Raw genomic sequence first — 16,257 nt, 5'->3', positions numbered from 1 at the left:
AACATTTAAGATCTACCGTCTTAGTAACTTTCCAGTGTGTAAGACAGAATTATTAACTATAGTCTCCATGCTGTATATTAGATTTCAAGAACTTATTCATCTTATAATTGGAAGTTGGTCCCCTTCGACCAATGTCTCCCCATTTCACCCACCCGTCAGCCTCAAGTAACAATTCTTCTACTCTCTATGTCTATGAGTTCAATTTTTTAGCACATGTAAGTGAGATCATACAGTATTTGTCTTTCTCTTTCTGGTTTATTTCACTTAGCATAATACTGTCACGGTCCATCTACATTGTCACAAGTGGTGGGATTTCCTTATTTTTTTCTATCCATTCATCTGTCAGTGGACGCTTAGGTTGCTTCCATGTCTTGGCTGTTGTGAATAATGCCTGAGTGAACATGGAAATGCAGATATCTCTTCAAGATAGTGACTTCATTTCCTTCAGATACATACCCAGAAGTGGGATTGCTAGTCATAGGGTAGTTCTCTTTTTAATTTTTTGAGGAAACGCCATACTGTTTTCCATAGTGGCTGCACTAATTTACATTTCCACCAAGAGTGTACTAGGACTACCTTTTCTTCACATCCTCACCAACATTTGTTATTTTTTGTCTTTTTGATAATAGCCATTCTGACAGGTATGAGGTGATATCTCATTGTGGTTTTGATTTGCATTTCCCTAATGATTAGTTATGTTAAGCATCTTTTCATGTATCTGTTGGCCATCTGTATGTCTTCTTTGAAAAATGTCTATTCAGGTCCTTTGCCCAATTTTTAATCAGATTATTTGCTTTTGTTACTATTGTGTTTTATGAGTTCTTTATGTATTGTGAATATTAACCCCTTATCTGATATATGGTTTGCAAATATTTTCTCGCATTCTGTAGGCTGCCTCTTTATTTTATTGATTGTTTCTTTTGCTATGCAGATGTTTTTTAGTTTGATGTAGTCCCACTTGTTTATTTTGCTTTTGTTGCTTGTGCTTTTGGTGTAATATCCAAAAAGTCATTGCTAAGATCATTGTTGAGGAACTTTTCCCTATGTTTTCTTTCAGGAGTTTTACAGTTTCGGGTCTTATGTTTAAGTCTTTAATCCATGTTGAGTTAATTTTTGTGAGAGTAAAACCGTTTCGATGTAAAAATATTGGAAAATACAAAGAAAACCATAAAGATTATTTGATATCTCACAACCCAGAAATATCCACTATAAATATTTTTTCTTCCAGTTTTATTGAGATATAATTGCCATACAGCACTGTATAAGTTTAAGGTGTGCAGCCTAATGGTTTGACTTACATACATCATGAAATGATGAGCACAGTAAGTTTAATGACAGCCATCATCTCACAGAGATACAAAATTAAAGAAATAGAAAAAAGTTTTTCCTTGTGATGAGAACTCTTAGGATTTACTCTCCCAACAACTATCCTTTATAACATGCAGAAGTGTTCGTTATATTCACCATGTTGTACATCACATCCCTAGTGCTTATTTATCTTGTAACTGGAAGTTTGTACTTTTTGACCACCTTCGTCCAATTCCCCCTCCACCGCCCACCCCCAGCCTCTGGTAGCCACAAGTCTGATCTCTTTTTCTATGAGTGTGTTTAGTTTTGAAGTATAATCGATCTACAACACTGTGTTAGTTCCTGTTATGCAACAGAGTGATTTGATATTTTTATACATTTCAAACTGATCACCACAATAGGTCTACTTATGATGTGTCACCATACAAAGATATCACATAATTATTGGCTACTCCCTACACTGTACATTTCATACTCATGACTCATTTATTTTGCAACTAGAAGTTTGTACCTCTTAATCTCCCTCACCTATTTCTCCCACCACCATCTGCCCAGCAACTACCTATTTGTTCTCTGTATCTATAATTCTGTTTCTGTTTTCTTATGTTTGTTCATTTGTTTTGTTTTTTAGATTTCACATATAAGTGAAATCATACAGTATTTATCTTTCTTTGTCTGACTTATTTCATTTAGCATAATACCCTGTAGGTCCATTCATGAGGTCACAAATGGCAAGATTTCATTCTTTTTTATGGCTGAGTAATATTCCAATGTGTGTGTGTGTGATCTTCTTTATCTATTCATCTATTGATGGGTGAGCACATAGGTTGCTCACATATCTTGGCTGTTGTAAATAATGCTACAGTGAACATAGGCATGCGTGTATCTTTTCTAATTAATGTTTTGTTTCCTTTGGATAAGTATCCAGCAATGGAATTGCTGGATCATATGGTAGTTCTATTTTTAGCTTTTTGAGGAATCTCCATACCGTTTTCCATAGTGGCTGGTCAATTTACCTTCCCACTAACAGTGCCTAAGCGTTCCCTTTTCTGAACATCTTCACCAACAGTTATTATTTGTCATCTTTCAGATAACAGCCATTTCTGTTGGCATCTCTGTGTCATCACTGGAAAAATGTCTATTCAGATCCTCCACTACTAATATTTTCACATACTTCCTACCATCTTTATTACTGTGCTTTGTATGTTTATATAAAAATGGTAGCATAGTGGTGTACAATTTTATGTATATGTCCTCTATTTTTCACATATTATAATATGAATAGTTTCCCGTATCACTGTATATTGTACAAAGAAACCATTTAAAATTACACTACAACATTAAAATTATATGGGTATGCCCTAATCTATTTAAGATTCTATCATTTGGACATTTACATTATTTCTCCTTTTTCTAACGAGTATTTTTGTGAACATGATTTTAGATAAATATGGTGTCCAAGCTTATGACTATTTCTTTAGGATAGATTCCAAGAAGAAGTACTAAGGGTTTAAAATGCAGATAACTGCACAGAATGATTATGCCACTCTAGACTTCCACGAGAGTCTATATTCTTCTAGCCTTTAGCCAGAATTATTCTTTTTAAATTGTGCTACTTGGATAAGTAAAAGATGTTATCTGGTTGTTTTATTTTGTATTTCTTAAGTACTGGTGAAGTTCAACCATTATTCATGTTTATTACCCATTTGTAGTTCCTTTGAGAATTGAGCTTTGTAATATTTGCTCGTTTACATTAGTGTTTATTATTTTTCCAAATGATTTATATGAACTCTACACGTCAAAGATATCAGTCTCTTTTTTTAACCTTATTTCATTCTAAGAAAAACTTTTGTTTCGCATTTGACTATCTCAGTGGTATCTTGAAATTGGTCTCAAATTGAGACCACTACCAATTAAATTTTCTGTTTAAGGTCTTTTTTGCCTAAGATGGACCATAACATAGTATTTATTCAGCCTGCGATCCTGTGTGAATACCAACTTGGTTCAAATTTTGAAGGAAGATTTTCTGCCTCTCTTTACCCTTTGCCGTGGTTGAAAATCATGAGTTTCCTTGTGGCCCCTGGTAGATTTATGGAGGATGTAACCCATGGGAATCCCAGGTTTAGTGAGGCTCCTCCATGAGATTCCCCATGTTGGGAGTTTTTGCTTTCTTAGTAGTATATAAATTAATGGTGCAGTCAATGGCATCCTCAATTGCATGAAATATGGTGTGAGTTGTGAACCTTTCCAGTTTGTATAGTTTATCATGTTTTTGATGTAACAAGTCTTTTACTTCTCAAGTAGTCAAATCTATTTTTTTCCCATTTTGATTTCTTAGTCTACTTTTTATAGCATCTTTATTCAGGTATAATTCACATATCAGGAAATTCACCCTTCTAAAATGTGCAATTTGATGATTCTTAGTATATTCACGAAGTTGTACAAACATTACCACTATCTAATTTTAGAACATATTTATTACCCTGAAAAGAAACCCCATATCCATTAGCAGTTACTCTTCATTCCTTCCTCTTCCCAACCCCTGGCAACTACTCATTTATTTTCTGTCTCTATGGATTTGTCTGTTCTGAATATGTCACATAAATGGAATTATCCAGTATGTGGCCTTCTGTGTTTGGCTTTTTTCGCCTAACATGACGTTTTCAAGGTTTAGCCATCTTGTAGTACTTTAGGTTTAGCCATCTTGTAGTACTTTATTCTTTTTATTGCTGAATAGTATTCCATTGTATGGATTTAACACATATTGTTTATCCTCTCACTAGTTGATGGATATTTGGGTTGCTTACATTTCTGGCTACTACAAATAATGCTGCTATGAAAATTCATGTACAGGGTTTCTGTGGACATAAGTTTTCATTCCTCTTGGGTACATACCCAGGTGTGAAAACACTAGGTCAGATGGTAACTCTATTTAACATTTTGAGGAACTGCCAGGCTCCTTTCCAAAGAAGCTACCCGATTTTGCAATCCCACCAGCAATGTATGAGGGATCCAATCTCTCCACATCCTCCCCAACATATGTTACTATGTGTCTTTTTCATTTTAGACATCTAGTGAGTATAAAGTAGTATCTCAATGTGGTTTTGATTTGTGTTTTTTTTTTTTTTCTTTTTGCGGTACACGGGCCTCTCACTGTTGTGGCCTCTCCTGTTGCGGAGCACAGGCTCCAGATGCGCAGGCTCAGCGGCCATGGCTCACGGGCCCTATGTTACTATGTGTCTTTTTCATTTTAGACATCTAGTGAGTATAAAGTAGTATCTCAATGTGGTTCTGATTTGTGTTTTTCTAATGACTAATGATGTTGAACGTCTTTTTATGTGCTTATTGACCCTTTATATCTTCCTTGGAGAACTGTCTATTCAAATACTTTGCCCATTTTTAATTAGATTGTCTTTTTATTGTTGAGTTGTAAGAGTTCTTTATATATTCTCAACACATGTTTCTGTTATCAGGTGTTTGATTTAATTTATAGTATATGGTGTGAGGTAGGGTCCAAATTCATTCTTTTGCATGTGGATATCCAGTTGTCCCAGTACCATTTCTTTTTTTTCTTTTTTCTTTTTTTTGCGGTATGCGGGCCTCTCACTGTTGTGGCCTCTTCCGTTGCGGAGCACAGGGTCCAGACGCGCAGGCTCAGCGGCCATGGCTCATGGGCCCAGCCGCTCCACGGCATGTGGGATCTAACTGGACCGAGGCACGAACCCGTGTCCCCTGCATCAGCAGGCGGACTCTCAACCACTGTACCACCAGGGAAGCCCCCAGCACCATTTCTTGAATGGGCTCTTCTTTCCCCCGTTGAATTATCTGGGTTCCTTGTTGAAAAATCAGTTGTCCACAAATATTAGGACTAATTTCTGGATTCCCCCAGGTTGGTCAAGAGCCTGCCTCACATCCTGAGTCCATGCCTCCCTGAAGGTCACCACAGTTTACTCAGTTACCCAAACCAGACATGCAGGCATCAAGCTTTGTCAAAGCCTAGCCACCCACATGCAGTCACTTACCAATACCTAGTCTCACCTGGAAATATCACGAGTTCATCCCCTTCTTTCACAGCACCTCTCCTAGTTCAGCCATTGTGATTTTTATGGTTTTGGTTTGGGCTTTTTTTTTTTTTTCCACATAAAGTTGTGGCCCTCATGTTCCTCTCTTACCTCCAGTCTTATCCCCTTCCAATCCAATCTCCCCCAACCCCAGCCAGAGGCATCAGTTTAAATCTCCTCTTGCTAATTTCCTATTTAAAACCCTTCCATGCTTAAAAAAACTTTTTTTCTTAATAAAAACTTCAGTGTATTTCCTAGTACACAAAATCCTAACTTCGCTTCTGAGTCCCTGTGTGACGTGGCCTCTCTTTCCCTAGCCGTGACTTTTCTCACACCCATTCCATGCTCTACCCTACCCTCAAGCCTCCAGCAGCTCTGAGTGCCCTGCAGTTACCCCTAACATTCCAGGCTGCCTCCACATCTGTACATGTTCTTGTCCCTTTGCCTGTAGTGATCTCCATCCTTCCCCTGGTCTTCCTTCACATCTCAGCTCAGATGATGCTTCCTTCACAGCAGTTACCATACTCTGCTATAGTAAGCTGTTGTTCTAGCTCCCCCACTTGACTTTGAGTTCCTGAAAAGTAGGGGCTGTGTGTAGGTCTCACATATATTCCCAGAAGCTAGCACATTTCCTGGCACATTGTAGACCCTCGATCATTATTTGATGAATAATTGAATGAATGAATGGACTTTTCATCTACTACCAGCTTTTCAAAGGGTAGCCATTTAATTAGTAAAGTTGACAGTTTAAAATACAACTTCCAGATCCTGTATCAGCTATGATTAAGTTAAAGCCCTTAATTCCTACAGTCATACTTTCCTTTTTTTTTTCCTGATTGTGAAAGTAATACATGTTTATTATAGAAAGTTCAGAGGAACAAAATACAGATTGAATTACAATAATGAAAATGCATTACCCAGAGAAAGTCACAATTTAAACTTGGGAATATAAATTTCCAAATATTTCACTAAGCACATACACACACATTCACACACCCCTTCTGTTGTGATTTTATTTTAAAAAAATAGTTTATTACTCATGTTAGCTAAGTTTTACTGCAGCAATAAATTAACTCTGGATTCTCAGTGGCTTAATAAAACAAAGATTATTCCTTGTTCAGACTTTCCCAGCACAGGTTGGCAGGGGGCTCTGTTCTACTCAGCCATTCAACGACAGGTATACTTTCTTTGTATGTGAAAACTTCCCCTCCCCACCTCTACCCCCAAGAAAACAATACTTGGTCTTCAAGTTTCTTTTTTTAAATCATTTTTTTTAGCCTTCTTAAATCTGTTATCCCACCCCAGAATTGAGTCATGCTGTCAATGTAGTAATGTTTGCAAAATCCTATAATTCTTTCTGCAAATATTAGTCACCGTAATGTTGGAACCTCACTGAAATTCTCTACCCAGATAATGTGTCTAGAGTACTAAAACTTAGTTTCCTGAAAGGAATAGAATAGTACTGATACATTAATTAATTAAAAATCAACTGTCCTAAAATTTCAGAACAATAGTTAATTCTTTCAACCAACATTTGAGCACCTATTATGTACCTAACACTATGCTAAGCATTAATAATATAGAAAGCTTTTTTTAAAAAAAAATTAAATTCCCTCGGTAATTTCATGGTCCATTTTGGGTCAGGGATTGTAACATGTAAAAGATTTATAATGTAATAAAGCAGCTGTTAATAGAGTTTTTGCATAGGCTACTGTAGGTACACAAAGGGAAATAAAACCAATCTTCCCAAAGAGAGCTTCACAGAGAAAAGAATATTTAAATTAAGTCCTGAAACTATAAGCCAGCGTTTATTAGGAAGAGAGGCAAGAAGGGCATCTCAAGTAGAAGGAACAGCATGTACAAAGGCCCAGGAGTAGGAATGAACATGGAGGTTCAGGGGATGGCAGATAGGTGAGCTGAAAAGCAGTTAAGGGTAGGAGCAGTTGAGTAGCGGGATGTAGAGCTGGAAGTGGACACACGATACCTGTCACCATTATTTAGCCAAAGACAAATCCAAGAGTTTCTGTGGACAAAAGAAAGTAACCAGCAACCCAAACCATCCTTTGAGATTTTCCAGTCGAAACAATTCCCTGATTAGGTGCTCACCTCCTGGTGGCAGTAACTTTCCAAAGTCTCCACAGCCCAGCCAAGTCCAAACACAACAGCTCTAGGCTCTGGAGAAGAAGGAGCTTGGCTCTCTGCTTGATGTTTTATATATTCTCCAAAAACCACGCCCATTTCCTCCAAGTGACAGAGTTATCAAACCTTACGAAAGGTATAGGTGCACATGATTAGATTTTTACAGAGTTGAAAACACACCCTGATGCCAATGATTGACGTCAAACCTTTTGAAACCTACTGAATCCAATTGCCACAACCCAATCTCTGGTATAAAAAAAAAAGTCACAACTTGAGTTCATATTTGTAATCCATGAAATTGTTTGGAAAATAAATGATCTCCCCAAATGTGAAAAAAAAAAAAAAAGTCCCTGAGGTATTCAATTTCTGCAATATTCAAGTCCTTATCCACTGAATGGGCTCAGATAATTCCTTTAAGGAAGATTGACCATTTAAGACAAAAGTAAAGGCTTTCTTTAGGTGCCATCTGGTCCTGGCAGGGGTTTGTTTTGGGGTCTTCTCTGCTGTTCATTGTATGTGTTGCTGATAATGAGCAAAGAGCTATTTCTTTGGGGGGATCTTGGCCTTTGGTCCATGATAAGCCACAACAAGTACAGACAGTTGTCTGAGCATCTTCCCCTCATTCACTCTTCCGTGATGCTGCCAACATTCTTCTGATCCTGGTTGTTTCTCAGTTTAGAGAATTAGCACTGACCTAAGAACTATGCAATTCTCAAACCTTTTGGTCTCAGCGCCACTTTACACTCTTAAAAATGACTGAGGGCCCCAAAGAGCTTTTATTTATGTGGATTATAACTGTCTATATTTAACCTATTAGAATTTTAAATTGAGGAAAATTTTAAATATTCTTACAAGGTAACAATAAAAAAAATTGCATGTTAACATACGTCAATATTAACAAAAAAGTAAAAAATTTCTAACAAAGTAATTATGAAAAATAATTATGTTTTCCAAAACAAATAATTGCTTGGGAAAAGTGGCATTATTTTATATTTTTTCAGATCCCTAATTCTGGCTTAATAGAAGACATCCAGACTCTCTTGTATGCTTCTGAATTCAGTCTCTGTGGCGATACCACAGCTCATGTAGCATCTAGAAAACTCAGGAAAGTGTGGGAGTGAGGAAGATAAATAACTTCTTAATATTGTTAAGAAAATAATTTTAACATCACAGACCTTCGAGGAGAATTTCAGGGATTCCTAGCAGTCCCTGAACCACATTTGAGATCCTCTGACTTAGAAATTTTAAAACACAGTTGACCCTTGAACATCACAGGGGCATTAAGAGTGCCAAAGCCTGACACAATGGAAAGTTCACATGTAACTTAGAGTCGGCCCTGCACATGTGTGCTTTCTCAGCACCCAAGGATTCAACCAACCCCAGATCATGTGGGACTATAGCATTTGGTATTAAAAAAAATCCATACATGAGTGGGCCCACACAGTTCAAACCTGTGTTGTTCAAGTACCAGATTCAAACCTGGACTGGATTGAAAGGTGAGAGTTGAGAGTTTATGAAAGCTAGCAGATAGAATATTAAAGCCAAAGCCAGCATATGGATAATTACTTCACACCTGTAAAGCAAGTGTGACCACTGTTTTGATGAGATGAGGAGTTCAAAAAATGACACATTTGGTGCACTTATTTGCCACTAAAATCCATTTGATCCGTTTTTAAACATTCCGAGTCTCCTCCCCTCAAAGAAAAACAAACTCTAGTTTTATCTTATTCCTCCCTCACTTTAACCAGAAAATAGGATGCCACAGAGCTAGGAAATGAACCACAGTTAGGCAACTTCAAACAAAGACATCTGGGATTTCATGGTTTCTAGCTCTGTGACCTTGAGCAGGTCACAGTTTCTCTGCTCTCAGTTTCTGGACCTGTAGAAGGGCCTACCTCCCTCAGATGACCACCTGGATAGTTTGAGATAAGGAATGTGGCTGCTGGCTTCCAAATTCTTAAGGCTTCTAAAATGTTATTGATTACAGTTATGTTATTATGGTTCTAAGACTGCTCACGGGACACATAAACCTTCCCTTCGCTTTAAGTGGAGAGATTGCCCTCTATTCTTTCCTCATTTGTGTGTCCCAAAGTCCTTCTCCAATTAAGTTTTTGCAAGCTGCTGATGGGATGCCCCTGCAAGCTGCTGATGGGATGCCCCTTAGATGACGATGCCCCTGTCATCTAAGCTCTGAGATTTCCAAGGCTGAACACAGTCACTGTAATGCATCTGCTGTCAGGTTATCCCTATATGCAAACCTCCGAAGGAAGAGAGACACTGCTACCACCAAGTTCAGGGGAAAGCGTAAAGAGGTCTCAACCTCCCTCTCCCTCTCCCCTCCAATAAAATTCTCCAACAGTGTTGAGCAAGAAGAATGATTGCAGCATGGAGAAAATATACATGGGGATGGTCTGGCTGCAGCTGAAGCAGCTCCCACTGACATATCAGAAGTAAAGTCCCAGCCTTCAGTGAGCATGATTGATGGTGAAGTACACTGGCCTTGGTTCAGGTTCCCAACACACTTCAGAAGTTATACAATGCTGTCTGGACAAAAATCAGGAGTGAATTATACATCTGAAGTAACCATGACCTAGAAAAGACCCAAAGGCAGGAAATTTCAGTGGAAAGTCACTGAAAGAAAAAAGCAACCAGAAGTAACTTGGTTAAATTGGGTAACATGAGTATAAGATTAAACATTGGCATGTTTAGAAATTCCCAGTCCCAAGTTCATAAAACTGGGGTCATGAGAATTCTCCTTACTTTACCATCTGTGCTTATCGACCCACTCAACCTCTTCCCAGCCCTAGAAAAACATTGCTTGGAGGAGGAAATATAATTCTTCAGCAGCATTTGAATTTCACCTCAAATAAGACTATATTTCAACATCTGGAGAGATATATCAATCCAAATTTATTCTAAGCTATTCTGATTTAAGTCAAATCATTTTGGACAAATAAAATTGCCAAAACATAATATCATCTCCCTTTCCTCATGTATATAAAACAAAGCATCTTGCATCCTACTGAAATAATGACTAAGATCTTAATAAATCATGAGTAAAATTTTAATTTAATAAATATATTCATGTGGTTTTACAATAACTATAATTGTCTCTCGTTTTCCTTTTTCTAGCTTTGAAGGCCTCACCTTCTAAAAAACGGTGCAACTCCATTGCCGCCCTGAAGGCAACCTCACAGGAGATTGTGTCCTCAATTAGCCAGGAATGGAAGGATGAGAAGCGTGATTTGCTGACCGAAGGGCAAAGTTATAGCAGCCTCGATGAAGAAGGTAAAGACATGGAACTTAGAAAAAGAAGAAAAGATAAAAGTTCTTGTGACTTTACTTGTATAAGTAATGTAAACTCACAGTAGAAAAATGAGAAAGTACTTCCTCTAGGAAACAAAGTCTCTTAACTAATTTTTAAAATGATGTTTACAGTATGACACAGTTAATGTAAAATTTTTATAACACATAAACGATACTGTATATGGTTTACGGTAAAAAAAATTAAAACAGACTAAAATATTCAGAAACAAAGATCTATAATTCCACTACCTGAAGGTAACACATGTGAAGGTTTTGGTGTTTTTACTAGTAGACCTTGGTCTGGGCTTGTATATATATATTTTTCAAACATACACACACATTATATACATATACATACATACGTACACAATGTAACAGTGAATTACCAATTTATTTAGGTCCTCTTTAATGAGTTTAATAAAAGTTTTATAATTTTCTCCTGGCAAGTCATATATTCCTACCTTTTGTTAGATTTATTTCTCAAATGGTTATAAACATAAACACATAGATACATATTTTCTGTCTTTTCAGGTAATGTGTATATATATATATACATATATATATATATATATATATTTTTTTTTTTAATGACAAAAATGATTTAATGGAGCGGCTGGGGTTTCTGACAAATACCAACCTAAAAGGCCAAACAAAGAGTCATTCCCAAGAGCATCAACTTTGCAGGTTACCCTCAATTAATTTCATCAACCACCCATCAGAAATCTGTTTCAAAGGCTCTGATGGCAGATCACCATTTGGGCAGACCTTTGGAAAGAAAGCCTCCCGTTTGCTCTGGCTCAATTTCTGCCTGCATCAGGGAACTACAGAAGTTAAATCTGCACTCAGTAAAAAAGGGCGTGTCTGAATCTCAATGATACTTAAGTGTCTGAGAGAAACTCTGTTCTCTATTTCTATTTCACAAAGGACCCGTAATGCATGAAGCTGACAAAGCAATGATTAAGGCTGAGCTTCCTATAGCCTCAAACAGTGTTGCTTAAATTGGGGATTTGGGGAGGCCACCAAAATCCCGCGCAAGTGTTGACCTTTGGCAGAGTTTCTCTTCAGCACCACCCTCTTCTCTTTCTCTCTGGTGCTGGGGAAGGAGTCTTGGGCTTAGAATGATCTGACATACGTTTATTGAGTGCCTACTATGTGCCAGGCACAGTTTTAGGATCTTGAAATTTGGCTTCAAATCCAAGATCCAGCAGTCCTAGCTATGGAACTAGCTGTGGACCCTTAATATCTGAGCCTCACTTTCCGCATCAGTAACTGGGGCTGATTGTGCTACATTCTTCATGGGGATATTTTGATAATTCACGTGGATAATATACAGCATAGAACCTGGCACAAAGTAGGTGGTCAATAAGTGTTGCATTTAATAGGATCTGTTTCCAATACCCCTGGAAAACTCCTCGCACGTTGGCACCTTTCGAGACTATTCAAAGCTGCCCCATCCAGGTGCTCCGTATTCTGAGACAATCCAACCACTATCAAACTTTTGCATTAAAGAACATTCTGGAAAATGAACACAATACAGCATTAGTATTATTTAAAGAATGGCTTAATAGGGCACCTTCCCAGAAATGTTTAGGTTTAAACTCCACTCATCCTTTTTTTTTTTAACATCTTTATTGGAGTATAATTGCTTTACAATGGTGTGTTAGTGTCTGCTTTATAACAAAGTGAATCAGCTATACATGTACATATATCACCATATCTCCTCCCTCTTGCGTATCCCTCCCACCCTCCCTATCCCACCCCTCTAGGTGGTCACAAAGCACCTAGCTAATCTCCCTGTGCTATGCGGCTGCTTCCACTAGCTATCTATTTTACATTTGGTAGTGTATATATGTCCATGTCACTCTCTCACTTCGTCCCAGCTTACCCTTCCCCCTCCCCATGTCCTCAAGTCCATTCTCTATGTCTGCGTCTTTATTCCTGTCCTGCCCCTAGGTTCTTCAGAACCTTTTTTTTTTCTTAGATTCTATATATATGTGTTAGCATATGGTGTTTGTTTTTCTCTTTCTGACTTACTTCACTCTGTATGACAGACTCTAGGTCCGTCCACCTCACTACAAATAACTCGATTTCGTTTCTTTTTATGGCTGAGTAATATTCCATTGTATATATGTGCCACATCTTCTTTATCCATTCATGTTTTGATGGACACCTAGGTTGCTTCCATGTCCTGGCTATTGTAAAGAGTGCTGCAATAAACATTGTGGTACATGACTCTTTTTGAATTATGGTTTCCTCAGGGTATATGCCCAGTAGTGGGATTGCTGGGTCGTATGGTAGTTCTAGTTTTAGTTTTTTAAGGAACCACCATACTGTTCTCCATAGTGGCTGTATCAATTTACATTCCCACCAACAGTGCAAGAGGGTTCCCTTTTCTCCACATCCTTTCCAGCATTTATTGTTTGAAGACTTTTTGATGATGGCCATTCTGACTGGTGTGAGGTGATACCTCATTGTAGTTTTGATTTGCATTTCTTTAATGATTAGTGATGTTGAGCATTCTTTCATGTGTTTGTTGGCAATCAGTATATCTTCTTTGGAGAAATGTCTATTTAGGTCTTCTGCCCATTTTTGGATTGGGTTGTTTGTTTTTTTGATATTGAGCTGCATGAGCTGCATGTAAATTTTGGAGATTACTCCTTTGTCAGTTGCTTCATTGGCAAATATTTTCTCCCATTCTGAGGGTTGTCTTTTTGTCTTGTTTATGGTTTCCTTTGCTGTGCAAGAGCTTTTAAGTTTCATTAGGTCCCATTTGTTTTTTTGGGTTTTTTTATTTCCATTTCTCTAGGAGGTGGGTCAAAAAGGATCTTGCTTTGATTTATGTCATAGAGTGTTCTGCCTATGTTTTCCTCTAAGAGTTTTATAGTGTCTGGCCTTACACTTAGGTCTTTAAATCCATTTTGAGTTTATTTTTGTGTATGGTGTTAGGGAGTGTTCTGATTTCATTCTTTTACATGTAGCTGTCCAGTTTTCCCAGCATCACTTATTAAAGAAGCTGTCTTTTCTCCATTGTATATTCTTGCCACCTTTATGGAAAATAAGGTGACCATATGTGCGTGGGTTTATCTCTGGACTTTCTGTCCTGTTCCATTGATCTATATTTCTGTTTTTGTGCCAGTACCATACTGTCTTGATTACTGTAGCTTTGTAGTATAGTCGGAAGTCCAAGAGCCTGATTCCTCCAGCTCCATTTTTCTTTCTCAAGATTGCTTTGACTATTCGGGGTCTTTTGTGTTTCCATACAAATTGTGAAATTTGTTGTTCTAGTTCTATGAAAAATGCCATTGATAGTTTGATAGGGATCACATTGAATCTGTAGATTGCTTTGGGTAGTATAGTCATTTTCACAATGTTGATTCTTCCAATCCAAGAACATGGTATACCGCTCCATCTGTTTGTATCATCTTTAATTTCTTTCATCAGTGTCCTATATTTTTCTGCATACAGGTCTTTGGTCTCCTTAGGTAGGTTTATTCCTAGGTATTTTATTCTTTTTGTTGCTATGGTAAATGGGAGTGTTTCCTTAATTTCTCCTTCAGATTTTTCATCATTAGTGTATAGGCATGCAGGTGATTTCTGTGCATTAATTTTGTATCCTGCTACTTTACCAAATCCATTGATTAGCTCTAGTAGTTTTCCGGTGGCATCTTTAGGATTCTCTATGTATAGTATCATGTCATCTGCAAACAGTGACAGCTTTACTTCTTCCTTTCTGATTTGGAATCCTTTTATTTCTTTCTCGTCTCTGATTGCTGTTGCTAAAACTTCCGAAACTATGTTGAATAGTAGTGGTGAGAGTGGACAACCTTGTCTTGTTCCTGATCTTAGTGGAAATGATTTCAGTTTTACACCATTCAGTTTTTCACCATTGAGAACGATGTTAGCTGTGCATTTGTCATATATGGCCTTTATTATGTTCAGGTAAGTTCCCTCTATGCCTACTTTCTGGAGGGTTTTTATCATAAATGGATGTTGAATTTTGTCAAAAGCTTTCTCTGCATCTATTGAGTTGATCATATGGTGTTTCTCCTTCAATTTGTTAATATGGTTTATCACATGATTGATTTGCGTATATTGAAGAATCCTTGCATTCCTGGGATAAACCCCACTTGATCATGGTGTATGATCCTTTTAATCTGCTGTTAGATTCTGTTTGCTAGCATTTTGTTGAGGATTTTTGCATGTATGTTCATCAGTGATATTGGCCTGTAGTTTTCTTTCTTTGTGACATCTTTGCCTGATTTTGGTATCAGGCAGATGGTGGCCTTGTAGAATGAGTTTGGGAGGGTTCCTCCCTCTGCTATATTTTGGAAGAGTTTGAGAAGGATAGGTGTTAGCTCTTCTCTAAATGTTTGATAGAATTCGCCTGTGAAGCCATCTGGTCCTGGGCTTTTGTTTGTTGGAAGATTTTTAATCTCAGTGTCAATTTCAGTTATTGGTCTGTTTATATTTTCTAGTTTTTCCTGGTTCAGTCTCGGAAGGTTGTGCCTTTCTAAGAATTTGTCCATTTCTTCCAGGTTGTCCTTTTTATTGGCATATAGTTGCTTGTAGTAATCTCCCCTGATCTTTGTATTTCTGCAGTGTCAGTTGTTACTTCTCCTTTTTCATTTCTAATTTTGCTGATTTGAGTCTTCTCCCTTTTTTTCTTGATGAGTCTGGCTAATGGTTTATCAATTTTGTTTATCTTCTCAAAGAACCAGCTTTTAGTTTTATTGATCTTTGCTATTGTTTCCTTCTTTTCTTTTCATTTTTTTCTGATCTGATCATTATGCTTTCTTTCCTTCTGCTAACTTTGGGGTTTTTTTATTCTACTTTCTCTAATTGCTTTAGGTGTAAGGTTAGGTTGTTTATTTGAGATGTTTCTTGTTTCCTGAGGTAGGATTATATTGCTATAAACTTCCCTCTTAGAACTGCTTTTGCTGCATCCCATAGGTTTTGGGTCATTGTGTTTTCATTGTCATTTGTTTCTAGGTATTTTTTGATTTCCTCTTTGATTTCTTCAGTGATCTCTTGGTTATTTAGTAGTATACTGTTTAGCATCCATGTGTTTGTATTTTTTACACATTTTTTTCCTGTAATTGCTATCTAATCTCATAGTGTTGTGGTCAGAAAAGATTCTTGATACGATTTCAATTTTCTTAAATTTACCAAGGCTTGATTTGTGACCCAAGATATGATCTATCCTGGAGAATGTTCCGTGAGCACTTGAGAAGAAAGTGTATTCTGTGTAGAGAATGGACTTGAGGACACGGGGAGGAGGAAGGGTAAGCTGGGATGAAGTGAGAGAGTGGCATGGACTTATATATACTAACAAATGTAAAATAGATAGCTAGTGGGAAGCAGCTGCATAGCACAGGGAGAGCAGCTCGGTGCTTTGTGAGCACAGGGGTGGTATAGGGAGGGTGGGTTCCCGTTGTTTAGGGAG

General features: G+C 37.5%; 1 protein-coding gene across 2 annotated transcripts in view; it reads left to right on the top strand.

Moving 5' to 3' along the window:
- Positions 1 to 16,257, top strand: part of PIP5K1B (phosphatidylinositol-4-phosphate 5-kinase type 1 beta) — a 323,269-nt gene that overhangs the window by 227,157 nt on the left and 79,855 nt on the right. For both annotated transcript variants that reach the window (XM_082656617.1, XM_082656616.1), the window contains exon 12: positions 10,641 to 10,796. In XM_082656617.1, the coding sequence (XP_082512743.1) occupies positions 10,641 to 10,796 (156 nt within the window). The remainder of the gene's footprint in view (positions 1 to 10,640; positions 10,797 to 16,257) is intronic.

Source organism: Grampus griseus (genome assembly GCF_964374135.1).
Source record: "Grampus griseus genome assembly, chromosome: 6".
Taxonomy (NCBI): Eukaryota; Metazoa; Chordata; class Mammalia; order Artiodactyla; family Delphinidae; genus Grampus; species Grampus griseus.
This window is presented reverse-complemented; position numbering and strand designations above follow the sequence as displayed.